At 37.8% G+C, this 16235-nt stretch overlaps 3 protein-coding genes across 3 annotated transcripts; 2 read left to right on the top strand and 1 right to left on the bottom strand.

Annotated features, from left to right (window-relative positions):
* The first annotated feature begins 634 nt into the window (after positions 1–634).
* hspb6 (heat shock protein, alpha-crystallin-related, b6) lies at positions 635–2631 on the top strand. The gene is made up of 4 exons (XM_007559521.2): positions 635–780; positions 867–1015; positions 1349–1471; positions 2090–2631. The coding sequence occupies exons 2-4, from the start codon at positions 869–871 to the stop codon at positions 2246–2248; spliced, it is 429 nt and encodes a 142-aa protein (XP_007559583.1). The 5' UTR covers positions 635–780; positions 867–868; the 3' UTR covers positions 2249–2631.
* proser3 (proline and serine rich 3) lies at positions 2419–8127 on the bottom strand. Its single transcript, XM_007559524.2, has 13 exons — positions 7852–8127; positions 7669–7780; positions 7073–7335; positions 6292–6440; positions 6119–6180; positions 5142–5227; positions 4929–5062; positions 4578–4792; positions 3966–4480; positions 3507–3651; positions 3084–3243; positions 2879–2960; positions 2419–2720 (listed from the first exon to the last, which is right to left on the bottom strand). The coding sequence occupies exons 1-13, from the start codon at positions 7860–7862 to the stop codon at positions 2669–2671; spliced, it is 1986 nt and encodes a 661-aa protein (XP_007559586.1). The 5' UTR covers positions 7863–8127; the 3' UTR covers positions 2419–2668.
* Positions 8128–8313: 186 nt separating this feature from the next.
* On the top strand, positions 8314–12329 carry lin37 (lin-37 DREAM MuvB core complex component). Its single transcript, XM_007559523.2, has 9 exons — positions 8314–8730; positions 9015–9090; positions 9182–9229; positions 9358–9387; positions 9466–9551; positions 9696–9856; positions 10534–10665; positions 10790–10860; positions 11904–12329. The coding sequence occupies exons 1-9, from the start codon at positions 8697–8699 to the stop codon at positions 11989–11991; spliced, it is 726 nt and encodes a 241-aa protein (XP_007559585.1). The 5' UTR covers positions 8314–8696; the 3' UTR covers positions 11992–12329.
* Positions 12330–16235: the final 3906 nt, after the last annotated feature.

Below are 16235 nucleotides of genomic sequence, written 5' to 3' on the forward strand. Positions count from 1 at the left end.
CTACATGTGTGAAGAACAGTGAGGATCAACATATGATGTGCCACCAAATGAAACCGGCTTGTGGAAGCATTTTATTTTACTTATTTATCTAAGACATTTAAATGACCATACATCTTCACTATACACACTTAGCAGCTTTTAGGATGTTCCTGGAGATGCATTTTGTTTAGTAATTCTAAAGAAAATACAACTTTTAGGATGTTCCTTGAGATGTGTTTTATTTAGTATTTTTAAAGACCCTTGATCAACTTAATACTGCCCATCCTCTTATATAACAGGTGATTGATGATGTGTCAGGTACACAACGCGTGCTTCTACATGTGTCTAGGACCCACTCATCTTTTGAACTTATTTTTAGAAGGATCCTACCCAACAACCAACTTATCCCACAGTTGTTCTGATGTCTACACACTGGTGGTAACAAGTTGATGTTCATGTCATCGACCCAATAAAGGAGGGCTGTAACAAACACTTTAATTGACAATAAGCCAACAGCAGCTGTGTCATTCCCAAAACATATACTCATCTGTGAGTGGACTGGACCCCCAAGGGTACACGGTCTGGAATGTGACATAGACAAGGTGGCTCAGTATGAATGCACAAGTCATTATGCAACTGCAGTATAAAAGAGCCTGTGACAGTCACGTTCAGCACGGTCAGAGAAGGAAAACTGGAATCGGACAGATCGTTCCTCCTACTCAGGATAAGTGGGAACGTAACAGCAGGGGCTGGCATTTCTCTTCTTGCTCACTTGTTTGATCAGAGAATACATAAGCGAAGGTAAGCTGCTCTTCACTGAGCATTTATTGCGCTCCATGTAACTCTTTTGATTGTTCTATTTAATGTTTTTTTTTTTTACTTATTAGGTATGGATTTTATTGTGCCTCCCTCTTTGACAACTGGTGGTATTCCATGGGAGAAGGTTTTACCTCCTCGGCTGAACGGGTCTCATGGCTATTATAACTGGTCGCCATCATTACTGGTTCCAGAGACTGAGAGTGTCAGCTCTGCAGAGGTAGGTCATTTCTTTAACCTAGAGTTAAAAAGAGCCAAACGCTCAGTAACACTTCAGACAAGCATAAAATGTTACCAAAACAATGTACTGCCAATCTTTAAATCAAATCTTAGTTTGAATTAAACACATCTTATATTTCTCTTCATTAAGCACAGAAGACTGAATCAGTTAAATTCCCTCAAAGAAATATTTATTTTTGTTTACATCATGCATGGTCAAATACATCAAATTCACATGGAATTAATCAAAAGAAATATGTATATTTTTGTGTATTCGCAATAATCATTACCCTTTTCCAAAAACATCATACATTATTTCAACTTGTGTTGACAGGTCCACTGTGATGAGATCGGATTTACAGTTCAAGTAGATGTGAAGCATTTCAACCCTGAGGACCTGCTGGTCAAAGTTGTGGGGGACTTTGTAGAAGTGCAAGGACAACACAAAGAGCAGAAGGTCAGTTTATCAGGAGGAACAAATGTTCTTTTTTTTAAATCTAATTTTGACTGTATGGGTTAAAGGACATTCACTGGTGCACCTAATAAGAAAACATGACAAGTAACATGGCTTGCACACATTCTTCATGAGATCCTTCTTTAAATAACACGCATGAAAGAAGGAAGAAATGAGGTAAGGAATGAATGACAATGCAGGAAAGAAAAAAGTAGAAAGGAAATATAGAAGGATGAAGGAACAAAGGAATACGAAAAAAGAAAGTAAAGTTGAAAGGAAGAACAGGAGTAGATAAAGAAGGAAAACACAGTGAACAAAGAGGAAGGATAGAGGAAAATGGTAAAATTGAAGGACAGAAGGATGCTAGGAGTAAAGGTAGCCAAGACAACCTTTTTACAGATGGGATGTAACATAATGTCTGTAAAAAGAAAATCCTCCACTTTTGCTTCCCCAATCTCTCTTACCAGACCTAGAAAAATACTAAGCTGAAAATCCTTTTATTTTACCATGTTTTTCTTTTAAGGGTGTATTGGGAGACCTGGTGTAATCTTCTAGCCAGAACAAAACTTAAAAATGACAGATTTATTCTTTAAACTTGTATTTTTCACTGTCTCCTGGCAGAAGGAGGGCCATGGCTTTACAACGCTGCAGTTTAACCGCCGCTACCGAATCCCAAAGGGCGTGAACATCATGGCGCTGGAGTCAGCCGTCTCTCCTGAAGGCGTTCTCATCATATCAGCCCCAATGCTGCAGATCGAAGGCACCAGATGCCTGTCTTAACACAGAGGCCTCTCTCGACTTCGCCATATAAGAAAATAAAACGGCGGCCTTTGTAAACACTGAGATACAAAGCAGATTTACTCCCAGCAGCACACAGCGTACCGAAACACCCGTCTGTTTTGTTTTGCTCCTGGCACTGTTCTGATATTCCCCGCTCTTTGTGGTTTGTATATAAAGTTCTCCTCCAGTGTTGCTCATCGACCGTCCGCAGTATTTCAACGAACACCTCTTTGTAAATATTCCTAACTCACTGTTGAAGCTGCTATACCCTTGAGAAACATTTGTAAATGCACTATATTGTGATTGTAATTAATGCATATAGATGTATTCCAAACTGTATGTTGAAATATTATCATATAAATAAACTTTATTTCAATATAAAACTACAAAAAGTAAAAAAAGAAAAACAGTCTGATTTGTTCAAGCCACTGCTTGTCCCCCCTGGTATTCATTCAGCCTCACGTCCACCTCTCTGAAAGAAGAAAGAGGAAAAATCATCTTCACAGTGTCGATTTGATGAATGAATCTAATAAAAAATCCAAAAGTGTTGAAAATAAGATCAGGTCAGTCAGAAATATAAGGCCATAAAACAAAGCAAACTGATTAAATTATAGCTTTATTTAAATCTACCTTATCTGATCTTTCACCCATTTTCTCTGTTGGCGGAGGACTTGCAATAGAGGGTCATCTTCAAACTCTTGTCCATCAGAATCTGACACAAAATACAGACGTACAGAAAGAAAAAGTTGATGCAACAAGCAAGAGTTGCAAAGCAGTATTGGAATATAAATATTTCTTAGTTATTGGCTGGACTCCAATCAAGCCACGGGATTACCTTCGGCCTCTTGAAGCAGCTGTGAAATGACCTCCAGGGAGTTCTGTGTAACATTTAAAGGAACGGGGGACCCTGAAGGTGAGGAGATGTTTCTAGGAGTAGAAACGGATGAAACTGGAGCCTTCTGAGCCGCCGTAGGGAACAAAACTTCTGAAACTACCTGTTAAAGTCCATCAAGAACAATACTTGATTCAGATTGCAAGTTGCAGTGTTACTACACAAAACCACAAGATGTATTTTTACACTGAACATCTTAAAATGTGTCATTGACTGGTGAGTGATATAGGTGCTCCAACAGTAAATATGCACCCTGTAAACCCATTTTCAAGAGAGGCACATATGCATGTAGGTAAAAGCAGAACTTGAACTGAGACTGTATTTTAGTAAGAATTAGAATAACGCTCAGCATGCACATTTCCTCACCTGTCCTAAGGCGGCATGAACTGGAGAGGACGGTGGTCCATGACTGCCAGTGCAGCTTTCCTTTGGAACCGCCTTGCCTTCTTCATGATGATGCTGCTCTTTGACTGCTGCTGTGTTTTTCGGATTGCTCGAATATGAAGAATCCCTGATTGAACAGCAATCACAGCAAACATGTTAACCAGCTAAAAAAAAAAAAAATGCATTCATATTTCATTATACAGGTGGATTTTAATTCCTTAGAATATCTGTGAAAAGCTGATTAATTTTGGTAAATCAATCAAAAAGTGAAACTTATGTTATATTGACTATTATATTGAAACTTTTAAAAACTGTTTAATTAACTTAATATATATGAGCTTGACTTTTAGAGCAGAATTACAGTAATAATTGAACTTTTAGAAGATATTCAGGTTTACTAAGCTGCAGCTAAAATAACTTGTTCACATTTCAGTGCATCACCTCACAGCTTTCCTCTGCTGCCTGGAGGGTGGGGCTGTCTTCTGCTCTGACTCTTTAGTCACCAGTTTCTTTTTCTTGTTCTTATGGGGTATTTTTTGCCGACTAGGACCATCTCCTTGTCCAGAGGATGCGTGCCATGAGGCTGGCAAACGCTCTTTGACAGGCCCGTCACTGTTGGTTCTCAATAAGCTTTCTGAGACTTGGGTTTCTCTGTGGACAGCTTTGGTTTGGTGCTCAGGCGACTTCTGTGAAACGCTTTGCTCATCATTAGCAAGAGTTGGCTGGTTGGGGCAGGGAAGGACATCGCAGAGTAAGTGCATGTGAGCGGGAATATGGGAAAGAGTCTGGGTTTGAGACATCAAAGAGGAAGGGGGAACCCCAGCAGGAAGGAAGCGCGGAGGACTTGGAGCTGGAGCACCTCGTCTGTGGGCCTCAGTGGTTTCTGCTTGGGAAGCGGTCATGTGTGGATGAGCGTCGCTTTCTGAGAAGCGAGGAGGCTGGGAGCTCTGTTGTCGCTGCAGATAGAACAAGGATTATAATCATGCTATTTTGTGTTTGACATAAAACAAATATACACTTTTAAAATCCAGCCTCATAAGCTTCTCCACTGACTGATGCATGGACCAAACTGGGGGCTTGCCAGCTGAAAGCAGAACCATGAAGCCCTGACTGCTTCATGGACCGGGACCACCCTCTAGCCTGCTCCATCTTCCTCCGTAATCGCCACTGGAACAAAATATCGTCCTCTGGGCGGGTGGGAGGTGTCATGGTGGGCATGACAGATTTCTGAGAGAAGGCAGCAGCAGCTGGGTCTGGACCGATCGCCGCTGTAAACACGAAAAGCACAGCCATAATGTTTGAAGTAACAAACACAAGACAGCGTACGGTTTCTCGCATCAACAACTACTAAAGCAGGAAATTAATGGCTGCATTCAAAGATGTATTTCACGTTATTTGCCTCACCAGCAGTTGATTTCATCAAACTGGGAATCAAAGGCTGTCGCACTGGCTCGTCCACACTGACTGGAGAGGAGAAATCGGAGCATCCTAGGCCATCTGAGCTAACAGGAATGGACCCATCACTCGGACTACATTCGCTGTTAGAAAGATAACAGCTTTATTTCAACTCAAGAAGACTAACCACTTATTGGTAACGCTGGTTAATGCACTACACACCCTCTCAGTAGAAGTCTGCTTGCTCTTTCTTGAAGGTTTATTAAATCTGTATCATCATATTCCTCCTGAGAGCAGTCAGAGCCAACCTGGGGAACAAAGGAAGCTGTTTAGCCCCAAGCAACAGAGTGAGTGAATACAAATACAATACAGCACTTTAGAAAAAAACAAAATGATAAATCTCAGGAAGCAAATTATCTGGCTTTCTAAGAAATGTCCTGGTCATTTTTGAAATCAGTTTTAGAAAGGATACATTTGACAACAGAAGGCTGAAGTCTGTATTTAATTATTAATAGTAGCACCTAAAGCATCTACAACTAAGAAAGGTTTTAAAATAGAATAGAAGGGTGTGCATGTAATTATTTACATCACACTTATATTAAAGGAAGAGATTTTCCAGGGCACAACTAGCTTACCAACAAATCTAGACACTCAATATAATATTGAGGAAGAGACCAACAGGAGGGAGATGAAATTCAGACAAATTTCCCTTTTATTGATTCTAATCAGTGATCCTGCAGGTCAAATGCTGAATTTTCTTTTATTATTAATCATTAAAAGGCATCAAAACTAAGAACGCCCACCATTTTTGGTATTTAAAGGCAAATAAACAACATACAACTTGATGCTCTGTTTTGTTTAGTAAGAAAATCATGTTCATGAATAGGGACATTTTAATTCCTTTCTTTTATGTTTGATTCAAAACTACAAACTCTATTAAAGCATGTTTTTATTATGTTATGTGCTGTGGTTTTTAGAAAAGGAAAATCAGAACAGATCAATATTCGAGTTGGTAGGTCAGACCTCAGTGAAAAGCAAAAATCTGTCTTGGTCAGGACAAAAAAAACCAACTGATTAGTCTGTTTCTACTTGTAATTAGATAATTACAGTTTGCAGTACACCTATTTTTTCCTGTCAAGATGGTTAAGCGAATCTGGTTTCAGAGTGTTTAATTTGAGTAAACTTATCAATGCACTCACACTGAAAAACATGTCATGTTGAGGCTGCGCATCTAGACTGTCAGCGGTAGAATCATGGCCGTCTTTCAGGGACAGGAAACATCCATTCATTGAAAAGAAACATATATTATGTTTGTTAGAGAAAGAAAGAGCAAAATTCATAAGTTCATGGTTTATCCACAAAGAGAGTGTACCTTTGTCTAGTGGTTTAGCTGGGTTTGAACTGGGGACTGGTGAATGGGTCATCCACCAAAACGGGATCTGTTCCCCCCCATCGGTAGAAGCCATCTGTTGGCGCTCCGCTCGGCTCTGAGGCCGACCACGACGAAAACGTTCTATGTATCTGTAACAGTACGTATTAGTACTTCCCAAAGCAAAAATATATATGTATATATACTCACAGCGAGTTGGACAAGTATTCATAGTCCTTGAGCATTTTGTCACATTATCACCACAAACTTCAATGGGGATGCTCCTTTAGCAGAGATAAGGAAGCTTCAGATTTGAATTGACAGTGAGATGGATTGTGCTAAAAGTTGAGCAAGTCAGGAAGATAGTCTGTTAGAGGACGTAGAAGATTTTCAAACAGGTGTGAACATTCACCTTCCACAAGACAAACACCCGACTCTCCATCCAATATGACTGAGCTATTTCCAAAGATGAACAAAGAAAAGATCTGTCACTATTTGTACAAAGCTGTTAGAGAAATATGTCAAAGGACCTGCAGCTGATATTGCAGGAAAACGTGGTTCTACATATTTCTGTGTAATTAGGAAATGCCACTCTTTCTTGATTTTTATTTGCAAACCCTTTGTCTCACACCTCACAGTTAAGATCTCATTTGTGCAAGTCTAGCACATAAGTTCAGACAAAATACACTGAAATTTGCGGTAATAACATGAAAAATGTGAAAAATTTGAGGACTATGAAAACATCTGAAAGGCACTGTAATTAGGAAAACAATGGGAAACTTACTTTGCGAGTACTGAATCCTCCTTCACTCTAGATGGAACTGTGGATGTCTCTAATTTTGTAGAGAGTTTGTCTGGCAACATTTCAGGGACGTCAGCATGACCCTCAGGAGAGGATCCACATTCGGTAGAGGGCCAGATCTCGGTAAATACATGTTGTCCATCACTGGCAGGAAAATCATGATTTTCATACAGCTGTTGGCTTTCCCGGTTTAGAGAGCGAGGTGGACTATTAGAGGTCTGATGTAAACGAACAGGACTTAGAGTCTGTATAAAAAAATAAATAAAAAAAAGACCAAAAAAGTGAGACATTGTATTAATGGATCAAATCAATTAGAGATAAATTAAATTCAATTTTAATTCAATCTTAATTAGAACACAACAGTCGAATTTGGTGTATTATCCAAATGGACAAAAATATCTAGCTAAGGCAGCCTTGCAGATGACAACATAAGATCAAATCCCTACTGAGCGAGCAAAAGATGAAGTTCTCCACACTTTAAAAATAATGCAGAATGAGCTGCAAATGATGAGATGGAGGGATTTTAAGGTCCAGTCTGCAAATTAATTGTGTATATATTTTAAACATTTTAAACATACAATTTTCTTCTCTTTTTTTGACAAGGACTTCTTGCGTGATGGGTGATAGTGTGCCCTCGTCTTCACCGTGGATACAGGTGGGAATGGATTCTGCCTCGTAAACAGTGGTCCGCTAAAATACAACAAATTTTACCTACTATAATTTCTAATTACAAAAGTCCAAATGTGCCCATTGCTTCTTACCTGGATTTCATAGCAACTTCAAGATGTCACAGTTTAGCTTAACACTAACAGAAATTGACGTCAGTATGAAAAATATTGATTTGCATCTCAACAAGCCACTTTTTCAGCGCTTGTCTGACCTTGTCTTCAATAGTTACCATGGAAGCAAACGGAAAGTGGAACGAAATAGCTTATGTAATTATACACGGCACGTGAAAGACCTGCTTAACCTCAAATCTAATCTGAAACAAAAAAATAACATTACTTAAAAACAGTCTTTCTTTTTTTTATCAGAAGCTCTCAAGTCTGTCGATAGAAGCACAAGATATGTTTACTGCTACGTTTGTTCACTCACCAGCCAATGGACGACGAGTAAAAAATGACTGACGTATGATTTGTCCAATCACAGATGATACATTGTTCACACAGGTACCAATCGGGTGATTGGAGACCGGCAGCGCGCGGAAGAGGAAAGCCAGCAAAGAGCTTGTCAAAAACAAGCTAACTTAGCAACGGTAGTTGAGCTAGTACCTTTTATTCTCCGAAACAGTAATAAACGAAGTAAGGTATTTATAGGTAATAATATGTAATTATTTTGGAACTACTAGAATAACACATTTTTAGTATAAGTATCTGTATTTAGAAGTTAGATTTTGGACTCGCTTTAACAGTTTATTTAGGCTAATGAAGAAGGGTGGCTAACTGGCTGAACAACTAACCGTAGCTAACTGGCTAACGTTGCTGTTACCGAGCAATCAACAAGAGGTCGTTGTTAGCTCAAAGACCCCGTAAACCTCTGTTAGAGGTACAAAAACAGCTGTTTTAAGTCTGATTTTCTGAGCAGCCCTTGGGAATAAACTGAACAAATGCACCACGTCAAGATAAAAACAGAAAGGCCAGGTAAGACATTCATAATTATAAGACTTAATAAAGTTGCCACCAATCCCAAAATAAAGTACTTCGGAAATAATGTTTTGTATTTTACATTATTATTGTATAAAAACTACTTGAAGAGGATTTGTGTTTGCTTTTCATAAAGTGTAGAAAACATGGGAAAACTAAAATGGTACATTTACATTTATTTTGCATCTCCTCTAATATCGTCATTAAAAAAAAAAACCATCCCTTTCTAAATCTCAGTGTAGTTGTTAATTACTGTTTTATGAATAATTGTGCTTCTTTAGATCTGGAGAGCACAGGTGCTCGCGGCAGGTTGGATGCTGTGCTGAAGGGTCTCGTAGAAAAGAGTGAAAATGAAAGGTTTGTAAAATTGTGCTTATAATCAATATATTGATTGTCACAACTGTGAAAACTTTTGATGCTAACAGTTGTTTTTCTACACTTTAAACAGAGAACCAAATGAAGACCCAGGAAAGTTGTCAGTGGATGCTTTAAACAAGTATGGACTAGTTTTAATTTATTCTTTCACTTTATTAAACTTAGATATCTTTTTACCTTCACATTATTGCACCTTTGTGTCAGTATTGTTGGATTGTAGTCACCCAATGGCGTCTCTGCTCATTTTAGAGATTTGTCTCCGTCATCTGCTGGAAAAAGGTAAATGTGTTTTTCGATTAACATACATATGTACAAGTAGGTCCCAATGGTTAAATTATTTTTTTTCTTCATTTTCAGACCTTCAGCAAGATTTCCACAGCACAGAAGGAAGAAAAGAAAGGAGATGGATGAGGGCATCCCAGAGACCAATCAACATAAACAGAGTAAATTGAATGCAGATATTAATACATTATTAGATTATTATTTGTGCCTCATTTATTGTTGGTCCATTTATCTATGTACTGTATTGTGAATTTGATCTCTTTTTATATGTCCTTGTATTTTATGCCTTTCTCCCTTTTATTTAGATGCATACATTATTAAGTTGTTTGATCGCAGTGTTGACTTAGCTCAATTCAACACCACCACCCCACTGTATCCAATCTGCCGTTCCTGGATGAGAAACAATCCTTCCTTTAGGGAACCTGCGGCTTCTCCAAGCTCCCCTCAAAGCATACCAGAAGAGGAGGTGGGACTGTTAATAAGTTTGTCACTTTTATTTTGTTCATCACACACAAGCATTAACAAAAAAATTAGCGGAGTAAACTCTGGATGTTTATGACAGACGTTGGCTACATTACAGTTGATGGGTTTTTTTTGGCTGTTTAAAAAAAAAAATGTTAAAGCATTGGTTAGGTAAATGTTTTTCTTGAACAGTTATAACCCGTACTTTCTTTGAATCTGTTTTCCATTACCTTCTTCATCTTATGCTTGAGATTTCATGGAAACCAAGTCAGAACAGAAGGAGACAGATGCAGAAAAGAATGACTAAAAACTCCTACGGTTCCTGTGGTTTTTAGAAATGAAAAGTAAAGTGGTCATGTTCAAAGTGGGCCATGATGTAGTCAGTTTTAATAATGTCTAGATAACTCTGTGAATACTAGAAATCTGACTTTGGGAAATCTCTACTTTGCAAAGCACTTTTTTTTTTTGCCACATATGTGGAAGCAAACATAGCTAAACATTTAAGTTGGACCACATATCTGTTTTCATGTGGACAGAGCCTTATTTGCAGTTTAGCTAAGGTTGTTTTTAGGAGGTGACACATTTGTTAAAGCCCATCTCTGAATTATTACATTAGAATAGCTTGCATGAAAACTTTATTAAATTAGTTTTAATTTAGAAAAATTGTTTTTTTTTTTTTAGGTCACAGACATGATGAATGGCAAAGGTCAGAATGTTTACCGACTTCCTCCCCCATCTGCCTGCCCAGTTAACCCCTCTGGTGAACTCATCAATCTCAGGATCCCACAGACTGAAAAGCCCACTATTTCCAAGGTTCTAAAATCATGTGATTATTTCAGTGATATTTTTTTTTCTTTTTCAATTTTACTGGGAAATGGAAATGCAAATCTCTACTTGTATACTATCTATTGTGAATAAAGTTGCTTTCTTTGCACAGTTCACAGAGGTTCCTGTATCAGGAGCTCTCATCAGTGACCACATGGAACGCTGGAAAAAGATAAGACAGAAGTAAGTTCTTCATGAGCTGTTTTAGACCCTTTATCATTGCTTTTTGTGTGTTTGTTGGAAATATTTATTCTTGCTCAGAAACAGTCATGATAGTTCAAGATTCAATTTCAGTGTCATCTGGGACTGTAGCTAATTTGATTCAGAATGCTTTTACCAGCACTTATTGGTTAATTTATGATTAAGCAAGACTTGTGTGTTGGCAAAGCTATCTATTTTGAACATAAAGGGTGATTGTCAAAAACATATGATTAAATAAATTAACTGTGGACAACCTGCCCATGAAAGAATGAGCCAGCATATCCCAGAGATTAAACCGCTAGAAAGTTATGGGGAGTTAAAATAAAAAACTTTTGAGAGCTTGAGTTTGCCTTTAAACTTTGAATACTCCCAGCTGCACTCAGGTTTCCAACAAGATAGCTGCACAGCTGGTGCCATGGAAACTAAATGGTACCTTCAAAGATTTTTTTCCCAAAATTTCAGGATTAACACTTCCACCTACCTTTCTGAGAAGTTAAAAAAACACACTATTCTACAGCAAATAAAAAAAAAAAGATTATAAAGGAATTAGTAAATCAAAGAAAGTCAATGCAGAGACCTTAAATCAGAGTGATGTGAGCAAGATATTGTTTATTTGGTCATCCAGTTCTGGGTTCTTTGACGCTTTACTTCCCTCTTATTTCCATTTCTGTGTTTTTGCTGGTTCTTGCAGTGTAAAATTCTAAGGTCTAACTGTGTTTGGGTAACCAGTTGTGGTGCAGTTGTTTTTGGTAAAAACATTTTGAGAAATGACTTTGTTCCCCATTTGTTTTGAAAAGAAACGTGTCTTAAGTTCCCCACATTTTTTGCCTATCACAGACATTTTAGATGCAAGAATATTAGTTGTGAAATTTCCATAGAATGAGAACAGTGCAAATGCTAGCAAATAATAACTGCAGGCTTGTAGTGCAACAAAAACAATGTCTTTTAACAGAAATTACATACATCACAATGAACACTTTTTTAATAGAGTTTTATATTTAAAAACTTTTTTTTTCTTGCCGTAGATGGAAGGAATGCTCCAATAAAAACCAGAAGAGATACAGTGAGAGCATCAAGGTTCTGAAGGAAATGAAGGAACTCTATGACCACTGACTTCCCACCTTGTATTTGTTAGCTGCAGAAAGGACTCTCCACAGTTGGAAAGGAGCCATGCATTCATAGTTGATGTTCGATGACTCCTGCATACAACCATAGATGAATAGGAAAAAAATAGCTGAACTTTGAACCTTAACAGACTTTTTGACCCTTAAGTTACAGTAAAGATATTTGGCAATTTCCTGTGGGAAAATGTATGTTGGAGTGTCAGACTTGATACTCAAGTACATTTTGTGTAAATGTCTAAATAAATGACCTTTCAGGTGATATTTTTCTCACACACACACTGGTACGTCCTTGATAGAATCCAAAAATGATTAAAGTCTACTGTAATGTATTCCTGTGTTTGTGGTTTTTTGTTTGTTTTTTTTGTTTTTTGTCTATAACATAGATCTTTGTAGCAAAAAAATTAGAGCTGAAATGGTTGGTTATTTTATAAACACACATGAGTTATCCATATTGATTTTTTTTTCTTGGAACATGCTTGATTTTTCTTTTTCTTTATCATGACTAATTAAAAAAGCTCAGTTTCATTATTCTGCAAGTGGGGGAGCCCCAAAAATCGGGTTTTCTCATCCTTTATCTCACTTGCAATGGACCTGATTAGGTATCGGGTAACAGAACCAAAAAACATACATTTCTTGGAATTATTAAAAATTTATGGTTACTGCAGCAACAAATTCCTGCAGCATTTCACTGAAGTGTCATTTCACTTCAGACTGAAGTTAACATACTGGGCTTTTGTCTCATCTCTTCTATGTAGTTTTCCCATAATTGTTAGTTTTACTGCTGTAATGGTAGAATTGCAATAAGTGTAACTGGATAGATGCAAAGTTCAACTTCATTTGGTAGCTGTGGTCATTGTGTACTTGACTTTGTCATGTACCAGAGTTTAAGTGTAATTATCTGCCCAGTATACAGTAAAAAGATGTAGTTTTGTCTTTCTTTCAAAAGTTGTCTGTTCACTTTACAGAGAATACTGACTCATTAAGTCAGTTTGTTTCAGTACTTGTATCCAATCCAAATTCCAGAGTTTCAGTTCATCATGTTCATGTTCAACCCTATACTAGGTACATGCAGGTCACATTTACACAACCTGATGCAATATTTTACCCTACTGATCATGTTTCAGATTGCACGTTCCAACCTTATAAACAGGAAGTCTAGCACAAACCACTGTGGTGTGCTGTAAGATAACATACTGTTGAGCACGTGAGTAACATTCTTATAAATAAGCTCACAAAAGTTCTTCAACAGTTTTTGTATCAGTATTCTTTTTATTATGCCTAAATCTGAATCATGGGATTGTGAAATGGAGTCCATTATTGTTATAACTCTATAACTAAGCATGTTGTGGACAAACTTAACTTTACAATTTAATGTAAATTATGTTAAATTTTACGTTTTGGAGGATGCAACTTTGAGCAATTCTGAATAGTTTCACATATGCTTGACATCCATATAGGGTTTATTTCTTCACTTTGCTAACTCCTTCAAAGTCAAGAAAAAAGCTTCCAGAATCAAGAGCTCTGATCTCTCGTGGTTTCCTTCACATGAGCAAGACCAACGAAAATGTCAAAAATTCACCGAAATTATTTTCAGTGCTTGGCATTTTCTTATTCACGAGAAAAAAAAAAGTGAGAATATTTTTGCTTTTAGAGGACAGAATCAGTACTAAAGATTGGCTTGAAATATATTTGTGAAAATATATTTTTTTATCGTTGCAGCTGCTGATTTCATGTTGTCATGAAAAATGTGCGATTGAGGGGTTTTCTGTGGTCTTTGACTACGATACAAAAAAGCTTTGTATTGTATTTTGGCACCTAAGGAAATGGATGGAGATATGTACTTTAAATAACATTGAAATTTTCGCTGTGGAAGCATAAAAATTTTATCTTCTGAAAGGCACAAAACAAACAACTCATCATTTATGCTAGTGCTGTTAATTCAACTTCATTGTAAAAAGGACCACAGATGTCCAGAGGCTTTTACTCGGAAGTAGATTTGGGTACACTCCTTTTGCTAGATACGACAAAATATTTAGTAATAGTTTCTGAAGAAAGAGTGACTCATATCTGTTCTGAGTGCTGACAATGCTCAGAGAAAAATAAAAAAAGATGACGGAAAACAATCACCAATTCGGACATTGTAATTTATTTCTGGACCTGTGAGATCTACAATGATTTACAGTTCTAAATTGGAAATTGGATTTCTACAAAAATCCAATGTCTTTGTTCCATTATAATGTCATTTTATAGTCATAATAGTCATTTTCTCATTCAGTTTGTAAAACTGAAGATATGCTTATTCAACTTGACAGTTTTGGCCCTTGTTGCAAAAAAAAAAAAAAAAAGGACACCACTGTCTTAAGGAAGCTTTTTCAACTTGACAGTTTTGGCCCTTGTTGCAAAAAAAAAAAAATGGACACCACTTTCTTAAGGAAGCTGAGGTGATTAGAGAGGTCTTCTGCTCATCTGCATTATTAGCTCTTATGTATCTCATACTTGTCTGGGTGTTACTCCATACATTTCCTTTTGATTTGGCTGTCTTTGGACTTCATAAGACAAGGTGACTGACACCAGCAGATGACATGGTTATCTAAATCATCACTGACTGAGAAAACGTCCAAGTGACCTCTGTACTCTTCCTCCCGACTCTGGGACCTTGATTTTCAACCAAATGCAAAATGTACTTTCACCTGAAGAGGACTTTGGACCACTGAGCAACAGTCCAGTTCTTTTTCTCAAGTAAGACGCTTCTAATGTCTAAGGTTCTGGAGTGACAAAACACAAGGAAGGTAACAGTTGTACCCAAAACCTTAGAAACATCTTTGTGGTGAATCTCAAAGTGTGAGGCCACGCCTTGTGAACTTGAAATCTTGACTGGACCTTTATTCAAATTCTTGTCTAGGTTGTGAATATCCCTAAAGCATATGCGCCTTTTTTCCCTACACACTCTTTTCCTTCAAGTCAACTTTCCATTAATATGCTGGGATATGGCATAAAATCATGTGAGCAGCCAGCTTCTGTTAAAAATGACAGATTGTGAGTTACCTGCCTTACAAAAGATATAAACAACTTCTGGAAACCTGTCAAGTCAGTGTAACCAGGATAATTTCTTTCCCTTTCTGTTAGATTCATTTTTATTTATTTTATTCATTTAAAGATTTATTTTAAGAAAAATCCTCCTGTCCTTAATTTCTTTTAAGCACAAAAATAAACCAAACAAGAACAAAAACCATTAAGTATGTCTGTTCTCGCGTGGTTTTAATGTCACATGACCAGCCGTACATCAGCGTCTTAATAGACAGCTGCTGCTTTTATGGCGGCTGCTCACCGGGCTAAGTGGGAGACGCTGTCCATCGCTGCCGCAGATGTGTGATTATGGATCAAAACCTTCGACTGATCACATGGTTTGACAAGTGGGAACTGGCTTGTTCCCACTTGTCCCCAGTTCCAGATCCTCTTTCAGATCCACATCCTGGAGTCTGTTCCTGTCTGTTGCCAACTGGATCACCAGTCTAAATGTATGATTTAGACTGGCGAACTAAATCATACATTGACTCAAGAGAAACGTCACATCCTGTTAACTCCTTCCAGTCTGGTAGGAGGTATGCAAGCCCATTGCCACACTTTCATTACTCTGGACTGGACTGAACTGGATCCCTCTCACTTCCATCAAGGAGCTGAACTATTAAATGACATTTCCCCTGAAATTGTGGATGCCATTTGTCAGAGCTGTTTACTCAGGACACAGTACCAAACTGTCACCGTGGTTGAGTCTTTATCTGTCTCTGTTAACTCCATCCCTGACAGTTTCATCAATGAAGAATCTCATGGCTTGCCTCTGATTCCCTCTCTATCTCAGACTGATCTCCAATAGGAGCAACAAGCTGACCCTGTCTTTCATGAAGACATTCATCAGCTAGAGCCTGGCGAGAAGGTCCCTCCATCAGTTCGTGATGACCTGCCTGACCTCTCCTTGCTTCTGAGAGAGTGGAACAGGTTAGAGTTGGTGGATTAGAGTGGTGAATCCTGTATCAGAGAAGACAAGATGGAGATAGACTCAGTTAGTCCAACAGTAAATTTACGACACCTCCAGTCGAGTACTTAAAGAGTTTGAACAGTGATATGGGGCATTTGGGCATTGAAAGGACAACTGATCTGCTTCGTCAACACTTCTTTTGGCGCAAAATGACACCTGAAGGGGAAACCTTTATTAAAACCTGTGGTCGTTGTGTA

Source organism: Poecilia formosa, unplaced genomic scaffold (assembly GCF_000485575.1).
Source record: "Poecilia formosa unplaced genomic scaffold, Poecilia_formosa-5.1.2 Scaffold105, whole genome shotgun sequence".
Classification (NCBI taxonomy): domain Eukaryota; kingdom Metazoa; phylum Chordata; class Actinopteri; order Cyprinodontiformes; family Poeciliidae; genus Poecilia; species Poecilia formosa.